This window comes from Botrytis byssoidea (assembly GCF_014898295.1).
Source record: "Botrytis byssoidea strain MUCL 94 chromosome Unknown BBYS_020, whole genome shotgun sequence".
In the NCBI taxonomy this organism is placed as follows: domain Eukaryota; kingdom Fungi; phylum Ascomycota; class Leotiomycetes; order Helotiales; family Sclerotiniaceae; genus Botrytis; species Botrytis byssoidea.
This window is the reverse complement of record NW_024065861.1, coordinates 662,392-681,621: the sequence shown is the minus strand read 5'-3', so window position 1 is coordinate 681,621 and position 19,230 is coordinate 662,392. Positions and strand designations below refer to the sequence as shown.

Sequence of the window (19,230 nt, the reverse complement as noted above, 5' to 3'; positions counted from 1 at the left end):
CGCATGTGTATTTCAAAGCCCATGGATAAGGCATCCCATTGTTCGTTCGTAAGTGATCGATTTAGCTGCTTTTCATATGCCACTCGAAACGCCAATATTCCCACAAGCTGTGCATGCACGACACTCTCTTTCTCCCTTGATCATCTCCCGTCTGTATAGTCAAGTAGAGCAAACATTCTTAATATAATCTCCCCGTTCCAAATTCTCGACTTGCCGCCATTAACGTCATAATGATCATCGAATATCCCATCTGCCCTTTGTATGCAATCCTTAGAATCCTCTTCCACCGCCTCGTCCTCGCCCTCCTCTGAATCCACCACCGCCTCCTCGTCCTCCACCTCGTCCACCTCTAGGTCCGCCTCTACCACCTCTACCGCCTCTAGTATCGGTAGTGCCTGCAACTTCCTTTCTCGCCTTGTTCTTTGGCTTTGGTGCATCGTCTATCAACAATGTGTCGAGCGGTAACGAATCAGGCAGAATGTAATAACGAATCGTGGAACCTCGTAGATTAATGGTATCAAGGGTGAGAGATGTGCCATTCTTTGGCGTCATCTTGACGGTGCGGAGAGCTGTGTTCATTTGAGGAGATACTGAAGTTATGGTACCGTGGATGATTGTGCCTAGTATGCTTGTTAATAGACAGCTATCTGGCAGCGCCCGGAGCTTGGGAATTGCGGATAAAATTCATACCATTTTTAAGCTCAATAGTGACCGTTTCGTTCGCGCATTTCATGAGGAACCTACCATAGAAGGAGAAAGTCAGTCAGGAGATTTAGATGGGAGCCTTGAGAAAGAATTTGAGCTCAGCGCGTGCCAATTAAAACGCCTTGTAGTAAGAGGGATATGCTTACCTGACGAGCTTCATAATGACGGTTTTATTGTTGATGTATATCGAAGGTTGATAGTGGATCGTGAGGACGATTGATGGGCCTCTACATAAATAAAGCATTTGAAGCTTTTATCGCGAGGTTCGAAATGGTTTTGGGGCCTGATATCTAAGGCTATATTTTCCATGTGCAAAGCTGGTGCATCTAGCTCGGATTTGGAGGGGGTTGAACGAAAGACAAATTTCTATCTAAGTAATTCAAATAGTGGAAAATAATATCCATTGTAGTATACTTTGGGGGTATCCATAATTTTTTGTATAAGTTTCAAACATTGTACTTCAGGTACACCGACATTCAATGATCATCTAAGTAACCGGGTATTTCCTCAAGCTCCCATCATTTCCATCGGACATTGTGCCATCATTTCCAACAACTACCCTCTGCGATGTTTATTTATCCTTTTCGTTCTCACTGACTTTCTCCCACTCATCCTCGGTACTGGGCTCACTCTTATTTCCTCCTCCCGTAGAATGTGCTCTACTCTTCAACTCCCCCTTGGCTTCCAAAACCTCGACCTCCTTGCTTCCTGGCGGACCATCGTCATCAACAACAGTCTCTACATCCGTATCACTAGCGTCTCCTCCCGCTCCCGCTTCTGTCTTCTTCCGTGCTTCCTCTTGCTCTTTCACCATCCTCAACTCTGCGGCGAACCAGTTTATAGCCCACCACAATCCGCCACAAAGAAACGATAGAATCACGAAATGGATACTATATGTAGCGATCAAGAGGGATAAGAACACAAGCTGTAGGGCTGCGAACGTGGCATTGGTTGCAACAAGGAGGACGGGAGTTGGACCAGGTGTGAAGATGGATTCCCAAAGGGAAACGAGGAATTCCGATGCCATGACTGGCTATTTCTATTTCTTATACTGATTTTACTCTCTTGGCAGAGGAGTAGCTTTCGTAGCTCGTAGTAAACAATAAAACGGATAGAGAGATCTTTCAGAGAAGGATATGTGTTGCGGAGATGTCGAGATACTAGATATCAGAGTGATTAGTGGGATGGCATTCACCTATTTATAATACCCCTCACCTTCCTGCTTCAGACGAAATGACGCACACCTTGGATGATTTTGCTGGATATTTCACGACCACGTATCCTAAGATTCTTGTAGCCTGGAGAAAACTTTCAAAGGGACAGATTTATCGTTTCTGAGAAGTTGAAGTTGTGAAGAAATAAAATAATGCAAGTTGTATGTATCATTCAGAAGCTTGACAACGCGACGCCCCTCTATTCTGCCTGTTCTCGGCTTTTTTTGGGTCACACCTAAGACAAGACAAAGTGAATAATTGAATGCCTTGCGATTGAGGTTAGAAGAACTAAAGCTTCTATGATGAATAATAATCGGAATATATATTGATCCATCATTACAAGTTTCTACTAGTATATCAGAAACATTGTCTAATAATATATATCGTGGTGTATCACTTTTGCATGCAATGCACAGAATTCGCAAGTTGCACAGCAAACATAAGGGAAAAAGTTAGAGGCCAAAAGCTCAAATACTTCGTAGCTACGCGTGGTAGTTTCAGTTGTAAAGAGTTACATCTACCTGCAAACCTCGAAATCGTCCGTAGGGATCTTTTTCAAACATCATACAATCCATCTGATGCCAGTATTGTGCACCTTTCAAGCTCTCTCTTGAAATCCTGCAGCAGACAAATACGAGGGATCTTGGACAGTACATCAAAGCAGGAAATCTACATCCATTCGTTCATTCATCTCATGCTTTATTCGACCAATCTCAATCAAAGTCTAAGTGGACTTGTGTACCAGATGTTCAAGGATAATATTCAGGTTCTTATCATACAAATTCTCAAGTATCTGCTACCGGCAGTGTTACACCTATTTGACAAACCAGCTGGACGTTTCTCAAGAGCTGTTGTGATACTTGGCGCCAAGCATAACGACCTCAAACAGCTTCTTCCACATTTTCAACCTGGATCACTTCATTCTTTTCGGTCCCACCAGTGGAGGTAGAGCTAACAGATCCCCTGGGCATGTATTTGGACACTCGTACCGTGTCGATAATGCTTTTGCTCCTGAGAAATATTTGATCAACCTCTTCGAGATGACGGCCATTGGTTTCGGGAAAGAAGAGGTATACACCTATCAGCAGAGTCAGCAATGTATGCCTCTATCCTCCATCAATCGGGCGGTTACTCACCTAGGAGTATCAAGAAGAGGTTAATACAAGCATATATAATGTAGTATCTCCATCCTATAGTAGCGAATCCCACCGGTGTTATTTCTGCGACAATGAAATTGAAGATCCATGCACTTCCTACAACATTCAGTCAATACAAATGCAAAGGATGGTTACTATCAGATGAATACCTGTTGACATGGCAGTGATAGGAACTCGAACACTCAGCGGTGCAACCTCCGAAGCATAGAGGAAAGTCAGTCCTAGAAATCCGGTAGGGAAAAATAACGAAAACATAAAAATGAATACTGCCGCGACGATGACACATGAGGTGTTAGTAATTTGGGAAAATGTTCCAGCAATAATCGTCATGTAGGAACCCATTCCAAACGCGGCAAACATCATCAGCTTTCTCCTTCCGAATCGATCAACTGTTAAAACTCCTATCGGGGAACAAAAAGTCTGCCAAGTGAAGACGGAAGCACTCAGAACACGAGAAGTTTGTGCTGATAATCCGAGACCATTCTCAAAAATGGTAGCTTGATAGAAAGCGAGAGCGTTTATACCACTCATTTGCTGGAACATTTGTCCGCATACAGCAAGACAAGCTCTGTGGAAAAGACGTTCATCGCCCATGCAAAAAATATCACGGAATGAGTCATTTCCAGTGATCGCAAGTCCTTCTTCAATCTCTGCTATATCAGCCTGTACTTGAGCTGAGTCTATAGGCTTATCGTCCAATGCTGACACAACTTCCCGTGCTTCGTCCGTTCGCCCTTTCTTGACAAGCCAACGAGGAGACTCTGGCATATGTGGCGTGGCAATCAGTACGAAAATGGACTATACCATGGAGAGTGCTAGCGGAAATCTCTAAGTGACTCCTCCGGATAAATGAGATATTCCAAAGTTTACCCACTGATTGAAGTCAGCTTTTGTTGCTTCTCTAGCCAGTGATGATTGAGGATTAAAATAAATGTCGCGAAAAAGATGAAAGGGTGACCAACAGCAGCCGTTGCTAAACCTGCACTTATGAACAAACCTTCAAGAAGCACCACCGAGCCGCGATGATGTGCTTTAGAACATTCTGATTGCCAATTCGGAGCGGTTGCTGTCAAAGCACCAAAACCTAAGCCGGAAACAAGACGTCCAACGATTAATTGGCCTAGGGAATAAGATGAAGATTGAAGGATAGCGCCGATTATGTTGATTGCTGCTCCAAGCATGATTGTTCGTTTGCGACCTAGAGTATCACCTATTTTGATACAGGACAAGGCGCCAAAAAAGCATCCAAGAGTATAGAGAGCAACGACAGTTCCCTTGAAAAAGTCAATGGGAAAGTCAAGGTATGAGAAGTATTTGTCTTTATTTACCTGTAACCAAGAATTGTTGGTTTTCTGAGTGCCTATGACAGTAAGAGTGTTGAGCTCTGGAAAAGTTTCGATCCAGGCGGGTAGACTAAGTAGTCCACCGGCGACCTAAACGGTTCAGCATTGGTATGCCATGTTTTTGTCCGAAGCTTGATGTTTTAATGGAGAATAGCAGCACTCACAGCATTGTTGTACCCAAATCTACATTTTAGCAATGTTAGGTAATGTAATTTAGCTTTCATTCTAAATTTGCTCTGTACTCACAGGATGTAAGCAGGCATGATGACGGCCCAAATCATTACTCGATGAAGTGCCTGACCTCGGAGACCAAAGAATTTTGTCATATTTCCAGGAAATGACAAGTGATACAAGTTATAGACTCAATGGGATGGTAGGGTAATGATAGCGTAGGTAAGAGGGATGTTTATGTAGGTCGGCAAGATTCCAATCGTCACCTAGCTTTGACGATGATATTTTGTCCTTCAAGTGTCGACCCTTCCTAAATGGTCATCTTATAGTGATAACCTTTTGTTGTCGCTTACTTACAGCCGATAACCTGCTTACTAGGAAGCTACGTAACGTCCTGATCATCAAACATATATCTAGTGAAAGGATTCACACACAAAGGCAGATCTCAAACACTACATTGGTGTGGGAATACCTGTTAATTCTCTTGATGTTCTACCTCGTATCATATTTTATTTCTGAAAAGTCAAGGGGACTTCTTTCCATATGCAAGTTTAACCCCGCACTTTATATCTTGAGGGATTTTACATTGGGTCTGAAACACATCAGGTTCTGTCTATCACAAATAATACATTTGGAGCTCATGCGGCCAATGGTATTGATACTGTTGAAGTAGCGGGTGTTGAATAATATGTATACAACATGTAAACCATTGTAAAGCAAGTACAAAGCTTGGAAAGAAAGCATTTCACACTTTCCTCCTCGATTATGTTGTGGAGTGGGGGCACCCACCATTTCGATAACTTCTCCGCGTGTCAACGCGGGGCGACTAATCCTAGTTGAGAAGACGTCACTTTGGCCACAAGCTTCAAGGGTTTGCCTATCCACCTTTGAACCATACGGAACTGTTCTTCCGTCTATTTCTAACAACTACTTTAAGAAACAGCCTTCATGCATCTTTCCAACCGAGCTTTGACAAAATATCTAACCATACATCTCTAATTTTCCAATCATTAGTTTCTTGGCCATTTCAGTATACACATACTAGTCTAGGATATTAGATCTGCTCTTCGAGTGATACTGAGTACCTCATCCTTTTATCTCCGAAGCATCTCCGCCATTCGTTTTGAGAAGATCGGATCAAATGGCTACAGCATATTTGGCATCTTGGGCACATGGTCTAAAATATTCCGATTTACCACCTGATGTCATCCGAGCTGCTGTGCGAAGTTTCTATAACTGGGCAGGATGCGCCATCGGTGGAAGTGATCATCCAGCAACTACTATAGCGGTAAGTTTCCATCTCTAGCTTCCATGATTCCACGTATTCAGTGTACTGAATCTCAATGAAAGTATACTTCTCTGTCTCCATTCTTTGGTACTCCCTCGGCGTCGTTGCTTGGCCACAAAGGATCTCGTCGTGTCGATGCACAGCATGCAGCTTTGTTGAACGGAATAGCATCTCACGTGCACGATTACGATGATACGCATCTCGATACGATTATCCATCCCACAGGTCCTGTTGCTAGTGCACTTCTTGCAGTTGCAGAATGGAAAGGTAGCTTCTCGGGAAAAGAATTTCTACTCGCATTGATCGTGGGCATTGAAGCGGAATGTAAAGTTGGTCTGGCAGTCTGGCCTGAACATTACGATGCAGGGTGGCACATTACATCCACGACAGGCTCCATCGGGGCTGCAGCAGCTGTTGCAAAATTACTAAATCTTCCTATTGATCAGACAACGCATGCATTGGGAATCGCCGCAACACAAGTCGTTGGCTTGAGAGAAATGTTTGGGTCGCACACCAAGGCTTTTCATCCCGGCCGTGCAGCTCAAAATGGTCTCATGGCTGCGGTGTTGGCCCAAGGTGGTTACACTAGTAGTGAACAAGCTCTAGAAGCTAAGAGAGGCTGGGCTAACGTTGTTGGTGTTACAAAGCCAGATATCGGGGAGAATCTGGCGAAGTGGTTGGGAACTAATGATGCGTTTGGTCTGCCCACTACAGAACACCCTGGAAGGTGGGAGATTCTAAGAAATAGCTTCAAACCATTCCCATGTGGGATTGTGATTCATCCTATTATTGATGCTTGCTCTCAGCTCAAGCTCGACGTGGAAGGTGCTAAGTTGAGTGCTAAGGATATCAAATCTATTGAAGCGAAAGTTCATCCTCTTGTATTAGAACTTACTGGAAAAAAGAAGCCCCGAGATGGACTGGAAGGCAAGTTCAGCGTTTATCACGGAGCTGCCATAGGTCTTTTATTCGGAAAAGGAACTCCGAGTCAATACAAGGACCACGTAGTTCAAAGCCAAGAAGTTATTTCTATCCGCGATAGAGTCAATGCTGTAGCCGACAGCAGTTTGGCTGCTGACGAAGCAATAATAACGATCATATACGAGAATGGGAAAGTGCTTCAAAAACATGTCAAGCATGCAATTGGAAGTGTGGAGGTACCAATGGATGATCAAATGCTACAGCAGAAGTTCGTAGACCAGTGCACCGGTATTTTAGGCGAATCCGTGGAGGAAGCGAGCGATGCTTGCTGGGATATCGAGAATGCCAAGGACGTTGCCGATATTGCTAGAAGAATCTAAGATAGTCTACAACAATGCATCAGGATGTCGGAAAGTCTCGAAAATTAATCTGGGTGTTTTGAAACGTCACATCACCTTTGTTTGCTATTTGCCATTTTCTTCGTGGTTTCTGAATTCAGAAGCAAACTCAATCTACTTAATTGACGGAATATTCTTCACTCAACAAAGAATCCCTAGATGTTGCTCGAAATATCATTGGGATCCTTGGTTAGTTTTTTACTGTATATAAGAGATTTGTTTCTACATAACTTATTCTGATTGAATGTCATCACAGGCTCGGATACTTACTCATCAGGATTGACATCTTGGACTGACAGAAATGTTCGAAACAGTCTTTTTATCCACCCAATTCTCGTTGGGTGTGTGTTTGCAGCGTATCAGTTGATATTATTTAGATTCTAGAAATCAGTATTTCTATGTTGCGTTACGTTATGTCTGATTTTGCTTTCCTTCCAGACTAAATTTTCCTCGATATCCGTAGGATCGTTTTCATAATCCAGAGGCTTGCGGTAGAGACATATCATCTCAAACTTCAACCTCGACCCCTCACTCAAAACTAGGAGGTAACACCTCCCCCCTCGTCCTCAAAAGATCGCTCACAGGCGAAAATAATGTCCTCTCCCCATTTCCCTCTGCATATCGTTTCATATCCTCCCAGCGCACCCATTCCCAGCCCGCGCACTTCTCCGGCTCCACATTCCTCGGACCCTCTCCTTTCCCATCCCATCTCCCCACCATCCAAATCGTCACGTAATGTTTCCTTTCCTTCTGTCCCTCCTTCCCCTCCCCGCCAAAAAAAACTGTTCGTCGCGGTTAAAAACTTTACATCTTCCTTCCTCAAACGCAATCCTGTCTCTTCTTCCACTTCGCGTATAGCGCATTCTTCAAGTTCCTCCCCAAATTCAAGATGCCCTCCCGGATGAGCCCACAGGCCTGCACCGTGCGAGCCGAGTCGTTGACCCATGAGGAAGATGGGCGAGGCGGGAGTGAAAGAGGGGTGAGTGGGGTGCAAGAGGAAGATCCCGACGCCGATGCGGGGGTGCGGGGGAGTGGGAGTGGGAGTGGACATTTTAGGATGTGTTTTTCTCTTTGCGGTCGGAAGTTTGGGAGATTGGGGATTTGGATGTGATGGAAGGGAATGTGTGAAGGGGGTCTAGAGGAAACAATGGTCTTAAGAAGTGGGCAGGCAGAGAAGTGGGTGGAGATGATGAGTCATCGTCAATCAAGTTTTTGGAGTGTCGCATCCAATGAAGCTCGAGATTTTCCCCATTCGATTTGGAAATTAACATTCGTTGATGCAATTCATGATATACCATTTACGAGTTATTTCGTCTATTACATAGTATGCATTTCGCTTGGATACTATGAATTCGCGTGATTAAATCTCTACTCTCTATTACAGGACCTGTATACATCTCATCACATATAAGTAAACTCAATGCATCTCATCTGATTCACAGCATGGATGTAATCATCGTATTTAAAACCTCAAAAAGCGATAGGACAACGCGAGATACATCAGTTCATCAATAAACCCGTATCCACAAACTTCCCTCCAGTTCTCATCCCCACACACCAAAAGTCACTCCATATATCTCAAGATGAAACCAAAATATCCAATAAACTTCTCAAAGCGTAAGACAATAGAATAGTAATCTAGAAGTATCCCGTTCGATCTCCTCCTCATCCCTAGGCGCATCAAAAAGTACCAAGCGGAATATACCTATTTATAGACAAAAATACACACTCTACAAATCGATATTCTTTCTTCTTCTATATCCATCTTCTGTAACTTTCCATAGTGTATATAATCCCCTTCTCCTCCTCTCAGATCTTCATACCTATCATTGATCGTGGCTTATGTTATTATACGTCGGAGGATACAGAGATTACCACTAAATTATCAATTCTCATATACGAGATTGTGTGCGAAATGGCACGATATCAGTTTAGTTATGGAGAAGACGATAGTAGTTCTGAGAGTGAGGTATTTACCCCTTCTCCTTCTCGTTCCTCTCCCTTTCTCTCATATATCCAAGAAATGAATAACTAATCCAATCTCCTCACTGCAGAGCAAGTCAGCCTCATCATCAAAAACCTCTTCTTCAACAACCAAACCCAATAGCCAATTTAGCAATCCGCTCCCTCGCGCCAGCACTCCACCTTTCACCTTTTTCTTCAACGAGTCTCTCCTATTAGACCCCAATTTCGTCAACAAGAAACCCATCTCTCCCCCTACCCCTCCACAATCCCCTACATCCTTCAACCTCCATCCCGGAATTACTCCCCGAAGAACCCCACCATCCAAAAGATCCCTTCTCCCACCCCTTACCCCTTCTAAACCCATCATCTCCCACATCCCCACAAGCTACAATCGCCCACAGGAAAACACTCCAAGCCACTCCCCCTCCCCCTCCACCCGCACCATCACTTCCCCCTCCTCAACCTCCCAGAAAACCTGCACCTGCACCTGCACTCCCACCCTCACCCACCACCTCCACCAAACCACCCACCCCACCTCATCCAACCGCGACCAAACCGCACGCCTCCTCACTCCGCACACCCTCTACCGCGAAAACAGGGACGAACAAGAATCCACCATCGCCTCCCTCCAAAAACTAACTCGCGCCCTCGAAAAAATCATAGATGCCACAACCTGGTATCGATCACTAATCGAGACGCAAGAGCGCGAGATTTCTGAGGCGGAGACGAAAAGACAAGAAGCCGAGAGGAAAAGTCAGGAGATGGAAGAGAAGATGGGGAATCTGGAGCGGGAACTTGAGGTGTGGAGAGGAGGGTGGGAGGAGAGTGAGAGAAGAGCTGGGGGATTGTGAGGTGAGGGGATTCTTATTTCTTAGCGTGGATTTCGGGGATGGTAAGCAGTGAGAAGAAATTTATCGCTGAGAAGATGGTTAGGAACTTATAAAATCATGTTTACGTATTCATATCTGTGTTGTTATTCATGTTCATTACGTTGCATTTTCCATCCCAACCGCATTATCATCCAAAGACAATTCCAAGGATGATACTTCATCATTTCATCAAGATACTCTTCCGTCGACCCCAACCCAACAATCCACTAAATCTTCACCTCACAAATGTCCCTCCACTTGATACCATGTACCCCCCTTGGAATGCCCAACGCATCTGCCGTCCAGGCTGCTAAACTCATTTCCGTCACCCACGCCAATCCAGTCTTGACCCAACTCTCTTTTCTTCCCCAAACCATCGCTTCTCCCACCGTCGCAAAGCCATTCAGCACAAAAAATGTTCCGATGCGGAAAAGTGCTTTATCTGTTAACATAGGAGCTAAAGCATATACATGAAAAGCGGCCATTAGTGAAAAAGCAGCTAAGATGCCCATCGATCGAGCAATTGGGATCGAAACACCTAGTTTTGGGAGAGTCTGACGAATGGGATCATAGGCGAGAGAGGCACAGGGGGCGGAAAATACATTGTGCCATGTTTTCGACCTGGGGTTATTAGTTTTATGTTCCTACTTCAAAGTTTCCAAATTTGGAAATTGGATGACATACCAGAAATCCCCTAAACTTTCTACAGCATACAATCTTCCAAAAAGGGCAGGGCTACCTTTGTACCTTACTAATAACTGAATGGCTGTCCAGATAATGTAAATACTTAATTGAACTTCAAACGCCAGAACCAATGCCCAATCCTGTGGTAACGCTTGCAAAGCACAGAAAATGGCACCGTGGATTGCGAATTGCAACGGTTCATTGAAAGTTTCCTGAGATCGAGGAACACGAACGAAATTTGGAGTAAAGGATTCATAGCGCATTTCCGTCAGGAGAAGAAGTGCGTGTTTCCATGTTGGCGGATCGTTCCTGAGTTGAGGAAGTGAGCGGTGTCGAGCATATATATCCAAGAGTCTGAGGGTCGCAATTGCAACTAGACGAAATCAGCACATTGTAGTTTTGTTGGGTTTCTCACGATTTTGTGAAGATGGGAGATACGAACCAGCGAAATTCCTCAGCGCAGCTACTGGGCCACAAGAAATCGGATTCATCCAACTACTCAACCAAAATGTAACTAAAGATACCGCCGATAATTTCTTGTACTTCCCATATTGCCCCTTGAGCAAGAAATAAATGGAGAAATAGAGAATCTCGGTGGGTATGAGAAAGAAAGCAGTAGCTCTAATGGTCTCGTGACTCCATTTTTCGAATGCTGGAGAAATGGTGGTTGGAAGTGGGAAATTGAGAGAGGATGTTGCGTTCATTTTGTTCCTTATTCGAGTAGAATTTGGAATGATTTATATAGTCCCTTTACAGGGACAGTTATATAGATTGTAGAAGTAAGTTTGATATATAATTGAGTTGAGATAAAATACTGATGTCTCGTGATCTTTTTTTTGGGGTGTATGTCAAAGTTAAGCAAGGTTCGAGAGATATGTATTCGAAGTCTCAGCCAATCTGCAGAGAAAGTTTGTTGAATATGTGAGACGATATAGTAGATATGATAGAAGTAGTATGGTATAATGATATCTTGATAGCTTTGAAGAACTACCAATGAATGAAAAATCATATATAATCAATCCTGTACTGGTAGTTGCAATGAAGTTTATTTACTCCAATTTCAGCTCAATCGACGCCCAAAGAAATCGGAATGTTCGGATGGGGACTTTCAAGGTTATGGAAGCGGAGATATCTCCGTGCAACACAACGGAAGGAAGGAAGGAGAGCGAGGATGGGAGTGGAAGCCGAATTGAAGGACGGGTATGTAATTGATATGATGTGATATGATGTATGGATGTATGTATTTGTATATGTATGTATGTATACTTATGATTAAGAGAAGATATTTCACTTACTCTCAAATGATTAGATAATGTTCTCCCCTCCCACCTACGTATCTGTGTACCGGCATTAGTCCGATGAAGAATTCGATGATAGTACGATATCCCGTCAGAATCAATAAAAATGATTGGCTCAGAGAGTCAGAGGAGATCCCAATAGAGAAGGAAAAGAAAAGAGGTTGGGATCAAAAGCTACATGGCACGCCTAGTTACATACTTTACATACCATACCTATGCCAGTCTGCCTTCCGTTTAAGCGTCTTATATCCGATCCGATAAAGTCATCGCGATCTACATTGCACAGATCCATTGATCCATTGATCCATTGATTTATTGATTACTCATCTGAACTAGTTACATATCATATCAACCTACCCATCCATCTACCTAGGTACTTTTACTATTACTTGATCATCATGATTACAACTTCAAAGTTGAGTTCTTCTCTATTCCTATCATCTCAAATGTGAGGTGAGCACCACGTATAATTTAATTTTACATACAACACCTCATTCTTTCTTCATCATCCACTGACCCCTCCTTCCTCCCTTGTGCAATTCCAATCCTCCCATATCAAATCAGTGAAACCGAAGCTGTGCCATGATAACATCCGCTATAAAACTCCATCTCATGCATAAAATGCCATTGCTACCTTGAAATAAAATAAAATAAACTAAAACTTTCTTTCCATTTCACTGCAACGCCGTCCTTTTCCTCATATAGAAATTGAATCCTGTTCTAGTAAAACACGCGCTTATGAATATTTGGTAAATCAATAAATTACAAAGTAGTTTGTTTACTTTTCATTGGAATCGTCCCAAAGTGAACAAACTCCTCACCTTCGTCTATGGCGATCTCGATGGTCTTTGCCCCTCTTGCCCTTCTTCTTATCCTTTGGCAACTCTATGGGCGCATTTGCTAGTTGAACAGACATGAATTTCAGCATGTATTCATCCACTGCTTTCACGGGCTGGCTCCAAGCATTGAGTTCGTCTTCATCAATCTCCATGAGGTCCTCAACGGTGGGTGCTCCATCGGCACCAGGAGTTGGGCCACCTTCTGCAGGAGTTCCCGTGCCACCGGGAGTAGCAGATGCTGTAGCTGCGTTCTCATCGAAATCAGCTGCGTCGGTCTGAACAATTTCTCGTTCGGCGACTCTAGCTGCAGCGACATCCTCGCGATCTTCGGCTTGAGCGAAAACACGTCGAACATCTTTGTCATTATCAGGGCCACCCAATACTCGATCCATGGCTGCATTAGCTGCTGCATCACCATCCATAAGACTAGATTCTTCCTCTCCAATGACATCTCGTACATTCATCTTGTTGAAGTAATCCGTGGTAAACTCTCCTTCTTGGATAACGACATCGTCAAGCATACGCTTTTGATTTGCTTTGCGTAAAATGTTGGCTTCGATAGTATGTTCTGAGACTAGACGATAAATGTGAACATCGCGTGTCTGTCCAATACGATGGCAACGATCTTGACATTGCTTGTCCATGGCTGGATTCCAATCCAAATCATAGAAGATAACAGTATCCGCACCCGTTAAATTGATGCCTAGACCGCCCGAGCGACTGGATAAAATGAAAGCAAGAATCCGAGTATCGTTATTGAAGCGATCCGTAAGAATTTGTCGTTGCTCAATCTTGGTAGCTCCATCAAGTCGTAGGTATTTGTGTCCGTGAATATTGAGAAATTGCTCAAGAATATCAAGCACCTTTGTCATTTGAGTGAATATTAGTGCTCTGTGCCCGCCGGCCTGCAGTTTGCGCAATAACTTGTCCAGAGTTTGTAATTTACCGCAATCATATTGCAAAAGACGCTTATCCGGAAATTGAATGGATAGTCTCATGCGTGCCTCATGAAATGGATCTGTTTCTCGAGTGGCGACGGTGCTTTGAAAGTTACTTACACCTTTGGGTGTGAACATAACTGAGTTCATGTCTCGCGCCACTACCGGTGGAGTTACACAAGCAAATTTTTGTATGGTTGTATGTAGGTCTTGAGAACGTGAGGTAAACGTCGGAACCATTGAACGCATAATCGGCGAAGACTCCTCCAACCATTCTATCAACTTGGTTCGTCGCCTAGGCTTCGCTTGTAGTGGACGCTGATCAAGACGAAGATCTAGACGTGCAATGAGGGAACTACCATAGATAGGTTTCTGTTGTCGCCGGAGTGCATTGAGATATACGCAATGCTGAAGCTCTTCGAATCGTCCCCACCTGGAAGCACTTTCCAAATACACCAGATTTGATTTGACTGTTGAAGGGTCGAGGTTGGTAAATGCATTCTGGGCTCTTGCACGCTGAGCCTCCCTCATCACTTCCAGGGCACGTCGGGCACTGAGTCTGTTGATTTCGGAGGCCAAGATGCCAGGCAAGTATTCATGCTTCACGGGCACGAGATTCAAGAAATCCAAGCTAACTCTAGACATAGGTTCTTGGCGGAACATTTTTCTGCGAACTAAAAGGTCCTTGATCTCAAAGTCGGTGATTGCAGACTTTTCCATTGGAAAAGAAGTCATAATAGGTCGATCTAGGAAGAGATCTGGATGATTACAAACCTTTCGCAGTTGCATCAGGCAATTGATGATGGAAAGATAATTACCTGATGCAAGGGTATCTCTGGTATCATTTCGACTTAGAAAGCTATCGTAAAGCTCACGTTGCCTTTTGGACAAACGGCAGAATTCAACGTGCTCGTACTTTCCGGGCATTTGTTTTTCGACATCTGCTTTCAATCGCCTGAGAAGGTAAGGTCTAAGAACCTTGTGCAGTTTGCTAATGATTGCCTTCGATTCATCATCCATTTGCTCCCTGCCATGCTCCAAGATTTGCTCTGTTGGCTTCTTAAACCAGTCCTGGAATTCTTTCAAATTTGCAAAACCACCAACACCTTGCTCGCTTCCATCCGAGGGCATCAAGAAGTAGAGTAAGGACCACAATTCCGTCAAGTTATTTTGCAAAGGAGTACCGGTCAGTAACAGCCGCGCTCGAGTGTTGAAATTCAACATAGTTTGCCATCTTTGAGATTGGAAATTCTTGATGTTGTGAGCTTCATCAAGAATCATGTAGTGCCATTGTCGTCGCTTGAACACTTGCTGATCCTGAATGACAAGCTGGTATGATGTAATGCATACATTCCAAGCATCATCATCCTTCCAGCCAGCACGTTTGCGTTTTCTCTCTTCTTGATTCCCATAGTAGGTTAGGATTTTGAAACCTGGACACCATTTCTTGAATTCCATTTCCCAGTTGAGCATAACACTTGTGGGTACAATGACAAGATGCGGGCCCCAGACTTGGTGTTCGCACGCCAAATGAGCTAATAAGGCTATGGTCTGGATTGTTTTCCCCAATCCCATCTCATCCGCTAGGATACCGTTTGTGTTGTTCGCATAAAGACCGGCAAGCCAATCCAAACCATAGTGTTGGTATTCTCTAAGGGTACCACGCAGGAGAAAAGGAACCGGAGTCTTCAGTCCGTTTGCAGGTTGAGGAGTTGCGCTTTGTGTATTGCGGCGACTACTCTGGTGAAGATCCACAGATGATGCCGAATCCACCTCTGAAGGCTTAGTCTCGGTTGTTCTAGGAGTGGGCTGGCTGCTTCGATCGGGACTCATCGCTGAAACCTCTTGTGGCTGATGTGCAGATAACAATTCATTTACCTTGCTAGATGAATCATGATGCTCACTTGTGGACAGTTCTTCGATCAGAGATGATTTTTTGGATGTTCCATTCATTAAAGGCGGTACAGATTCTCCATTGGGTATGGAGGGGACTTCACTATCCTCGGTATCTAAATCCATTGCGTCTTCTGGTACGACTGGAGTTGAACCTTCGTCCATAGCTTCCACTACTTCTGCAACGGGCCCCAACTTAGCTTGCCTCGTTTCAAGATCTTTGATATCGGAAGGCAAAAGAAATCCAAGAAGATCAGCACGGCTCCCTTCATCCACGTCATTGTCCTCTTCCTCATCACTATCATCCTCTTCGTCGCTGGAATCCGTGTCGTCGTCCATGTCTATAGAAGGATCGCTTTCCATGTCTTCATCTTCGCTGCCGTTTCCAGCCATTTCTTTGTCATCGCTGGCTGGCACAATATCTGGTAGGGCGGCGTATTTTTCGCGCAATTCATCGACAGTAAGTTGCTCATCCTCGTGTTTGGTATTCCCTTCGTCGGCCTCCGACTCCGAAGAGGACATATTATCTTCGTCGTCACTAGGGTCAGAATCTAGATTGTCATCATTATCGGAATCATCATTTGCATCCCCGTCTTCATTATCTTCTTCTTCAGTGTCTTCATCCGAATCCTGTTGCGCTCTACGAGCCTGAAGCTTTTGCGTAGAAATATCCACAGCCTCGTTGAGGGCTTTCCGTACCCGAGCTTGTTCCTGTGCCTCCCATTCAACTAGGCGCCGCCGATTGACCTCTGCTTTAACATTTTCCCAGGTACCCAAAAGACTCTTGAGGACGCTTTTATAACGCACTTCAGACGCCCTTCTTTCCTCTGCCTCCAGTTGTTCATGAGATTTTGGTTGTCGTCGGGTCCATTCATCTCTGCATGCCTCAGCCAGTTGTTTCGCGAGCCTCAAATGCTCTTTTTGTTCCCTGATCATGAGCATCCTGAAGTGTAGGGCAGCTCTTACAAGATGATCTTGGTGGGCATACTGCGGTGGCATGGGGTCTTGTTTCTCAGGACGATTTAATGAAGTCCCCAAAACACCACGTTCCACCGCATCCTCAAGCTGTATAATTGTATGGGCTTCTTTCTTGGCATCTTCCTCGGTGAAAATCACCGCATCTTCGGCGCTATACAAGCCACCTGCTTCTACTGGTATATTTTGACCCTGCTCCCAGAACTCATCGAAAGACCCAAATTTTGACGGTACCGGAAGCGACCTTGGATGTACCACAGGGACGGCCGCTGGCTTGACTCGAAGTCTAATTTTTGTTGGTGTGGATTTTGGGGTTTGATCTGCCATACTCTCTGCTTCTATTGCTGGCGATGAATTCGTAAGGTCATTCTGAATTACTTCAGAAGCTCGACCTGATCGGCGCAACCTCGAATTTGAAGGCGTTGACTGTGGTTCTTTAGAAATGGTAGATTTTTTGCTGCTGGATCGTATTTGTGTCGAATTCTGCTCCGAAGGTATGGACTTTCGATGCGAGCGCTTTGGCGATGTTGATAGTTTGACTGGGCATTTCAATACATTTTGGCTGGTGGACTTTTTGGAAGCTTGAGAGGTTCCGGGTGTGGATGTATCTCGATTTAGAGAGGAGTGAATACCATTCCCATTTCCATGTTTACTTTTCGAGGTGACAGCCTTTTGCGCCGCACCCCGCGTTGTCCTCTTCTCGGACGGAGGTTGTAGCTCCAATGGTATCTGATTCACACGGCCTGATTTGCGTTTTCCATCGACAGTAAAAGAAGTTGGACCTTCTGCTAAGACTTTTTTCCAGGGAGGCGATTCGGGTTTGCGCTTCTGTATAGTCTTTGTCTCGCTACTGAGTCGCCGCCTCTTGCTCGGTGGTGCTTCTCCATCTCCATTTTCAATCGCATGTCCATTCGCTTTCGGGGTTTGTAGCACATCTTCAATTGGAGGTATATCTGATATCAAAAATGTTAATTTTAAGTTGTTGAGAAGATTTTCAATTATTGCCCTTACCAAAGATTTTTTCACTCTCGGGAGCTTCTGACGCGGTTGTCATACTTTTTACGAGAGGGGAGGCTAGACACTACCTTGAACTTCATGAACTTTTCATTTGAAATCGTAAAACTACTTCGTAAGGTTCCGTACATCATAAGGATCCTTCATATAAAATTTGAGCATACCCAGATGCTTTTATCGTTCGCTGTACAAAAATTACGTGCTGAAGAAGGAAGTACGAAGAAACTACACCTTCTTCGCGTCGAGATTCCGTCCAACTGCCACTAGTTTAACGTTTAACCGAACGAGTAACATCCCGTCGACCTCTGATTACAAGTGACAGAAGACGACCTCCAAGAACAATTGCGATCAACTGCGGAGGCTCATTCAAGGTACGCCATATACATGTTACCCTAATTATATTAACCCCGACTTATTGATTAATAACTCCCAGATGTTTTCCCGACGAATTGCGGCAGCGCGACCACTGCGAGCTTCCATCATCCCACGTCAAACAACCCTCATATCACAAAGATGTGCCAGCCAGGCAGCTGCCCACAGCGGCCCAGTTCTACCATTGGTCAGTCTGCTTGATCGCAGCTGTTTGTTTCGGGGGAAGCATAGACTGACAAAGTAGGCTGAAGACCGATATTGAAGATCCTAACATGGTTAGTGCAGTCCGACTTCGATTTCTGAAATGGAGACTAACACAGCATAAAGAACGGAGGATATATCAACCCACCCAGAATCAAGCGTCAATTCCGTGACCCTAATGCCGACTGGTGGGATAAGCAAGAGCGAAGAAATTACGGAGAGCCAGTTCATGAGGATAATGACATCTTGGGCATATTTTCACCAGAAGAATACACACATCAAAAGGTTGGAACGGCTGGATTTCAATTTGGCCTTTTTATTTTATCTGTGTTGGGACTTTGCACAGTCGTGGGCATGATGTACCCAGATAAGCAATCCGCTCCAAGAGAATTTGAGGGTGGACTTGAGAGAGAGTTGGGTGGCCCAACTGCAGTTAGGGTGAGTTACGATATTTGCGAGTCCCACAAGTTGCTTTTTACTGACACGAAGAACAGGCAAGAGCTGCTGGCGATCCATTGTAAAGGAAGGCGGCTATGTACATATGAATATCAATTTGAGCAAGTTCTGAGGGACATTCATTGTGAAGCAATATATGTTTTCAACCTTCATCAACTCCAAGCCCTTTTCTCATAGTAGTTACGATCATGGCAAATTGTGCCTTTCTTAAAGTATTTTGAGATAGTGTAGTGAATTTTCCTCTCGGGTAAGGGCGTGGGATGTTATATCCAGCTTGATGAAATCTGGTGGACATATCAAACAGGGGGATAAGAATCACTGGTATTTAGGTCGTTAGGTCGTTCCTTCCTCCTCAATCAATCAAACGCGATGTTCTTACCAAATCATCTTTTCTCTAGCCAGATTCCTTACTTGGATAAAGCTTGCGTGATTTTTGCTCTATCCTCAGATCTAAGAACTTATTACTGCTGCCCTTCTTTCTCTTTCTTTCAAAATTTGCTTCAATACTTGCTTGTGGTTATGCCATAAC

The 19,230-nt window shown here is 44.2% G+C and overlaps 9 protein-coding genes across 9 annotated transcripts; 3 read left to right on the top strand and 6 right to left on the bottom strand.

The window, feature by feature from the left end:
- Positions 1 to 270: 270 nt before the first annotated feature.
- On the bottom strand, positions 271 to 865 carry EAE97_009144 (uncharacterized protein; the record flags this gene model as incomplete). Its single annotated transcript, XM_038879659.1, has 3 exons — positions 271 to 620; positions 691 to 740; positions 852 to 865. The coding sequence occupies 3 exons, from the start codon at positions 863 to 865 to the stop codon at positions 271 to 273; spliced, it is 414 nt and encodes a 137-aa protein (XP_038729672.1).
- Positions 866 to 1,276: 411 nt separating this feature from the next.
- Positions 1,277 to 1,732, bottom strand: EAE97_009143 (uncharacterized protein; the record flags this gene model as incomplete). Its single annotated transcript, XM_038879658.1, has 1 exon — positions 1,277 to 1,732. The coding sequence occupies one exon, from the start codon at positions 1,730 to 1,732 to the stop codon at positions 1,277 to 1,279; it is 456 nt and encodes a 151-aa protein (XP_038729671.1).
- Positions 1,733 to 2,800: 1,068 nt separating this feature from the next.
- On the bottom strand, positions 2,801 to 4,745 carry EAE97_009142 (uncharacterized protein; the record flags this gene model as incomplete). The annotated part of the gene is made up of 6 exons (XM_038879657.1): positions 2,801 to 2,997; positions 3,056 to 3,172; positions 3,226 to 3,874; positions 4,039 to 4,509; positions 4,584 to 4,602; positions 4,666 to 4,745. The coding sequence occupies 6 exons, from the start codon at positions 4,743 to 4,745 to the stop codon at positions 2,801 to 2,803; spliced, it is 1,533 nt and encodes a 510-aa protein (XP_038729670.1).
- A 740-nt stretch (positions 4,746 to 5,485) lies between these two features.
- EAE97_009141 (uncharacterized protein) lies at positions 5,486 to 7,179 on the top strand (the record flags this gene model as incomplete). The annotated part of the gene is made up of 2 exons (XM_038879656.1): positions 5,486 to 5,878; positions 5,941 to 7,179. Exons 1-2 carry the CDS (start codon positions 5,732 to 5,734, stop codon positions 7,177 to 7,179), a joined length of 1,386 nt encoding a protein of 461 aa, XP_038729669.1. The 5' UTR covers positions 5,486 to 5,731.
- Positions 7,180 to 7,735: 556 nt separating this feature from the next.
- On the bottom strand, positions 7,736 to 8,248 carry EAE97_009140 (uncharacterized protein; the record flags this gene model as incomplete). Its single annotated transcript, XM_038879655.1, has 1 exon — positions 7,736 to 8,248. The coding sequence occupies one exon, from the start codon at positions 8,246 to 8,248 to the stop codon at positions 7,736 to 7,738; it is 513 nt and encodes a 170-aa protein (XP_038729668.1).
- An 864-nt stretch (positions 8,249 to 9,112) lies between these two features.
- Positions 9,113 to 10,013, top strand: EAE97_009139 (uncharacterized protein; the record flags this gene model as incomplete). The annotated part of the gene is made up of 2 exons (XM_038879654.1): positions 9,113 to 9,166; positions 9,252 to 10,013. 2 exons carry the CDS (start codon positions 9,113 to 9,115, stop codon positions 10,011 to 10,013), a joined length of 816 nt encoding a protein of 271 aa, XP_038729667.1.
- A 44-nt stretch (positions 10,014 to 10,057) lies between these two features.
- EAE97_009138 (uncharacterized protein) lies at positions 10,058 to 12,022 on the bottom strand. Its single transcript, XM_038879653.1, has 3 exons — positions 11,158 to 12,022; positions 10,716 to 11,088; positions 10,058 to 10,652 (listed from the first exon to the last, which is right to left on the bottom strand). The coding sequence occupies exons 1-3, from the start codon at positions 11,417 to 11,419 to the stop codon at positions 10,259 to 10,261; spliced, it is 1,029 nt and encodes a 342-aa protein (XP_038729666.1). The 5' UTR covers positions 11,420 to 12,022; the 3' UTR covers positions 10,058 to 10,258.
- An 808-nt stretch (positions 12,023 to 12,830) lies between these two features.
- Positions 12,831 to 17,712, bottom strand: EAE97_009137 (uncharacterized protein; the record flags this gene model as incomplete). The annotated part of the gene is made up of 2 exons (XM_038879652.1): positions 12,831 to 17,611; positions 17,670 to 17,712. 2 exons carry the CDS (start codon positions 17,710 to 17,712, stop codon positions 12,831 to 12,833), a joined length of 4,824 nt encoding a protein of 1,607 aa, XP_038729665.1.
- Positions 17,713 to 17,840: 128 nt separating this feature from the next.
- On the top strand, positions 17,841 to 18,766 carry EAE97_009136 (uncharacterized protein; the record flags this gene model as incomplete). Its single annotated transcript, XM_038879651.1, has 6 exons — positions 17,841 to 17,923; positions 17,995 to 18,043; positions 18,106 to 18,231; positions 18,296 to 18,319; positions 18,372 to 18,683; positions 18,740 to 18,766. The coding sequence occupies 6 exons, from the start codon at positions 17,841 to 17,843 to the stop codon at positions 18,764 to 18,766; spliced, it is 621 nt and encodes a 206-aa protein (XP_038729664.1).
- Positions 18,767 to 19,230: the final 464 nt, after the last annotated feature.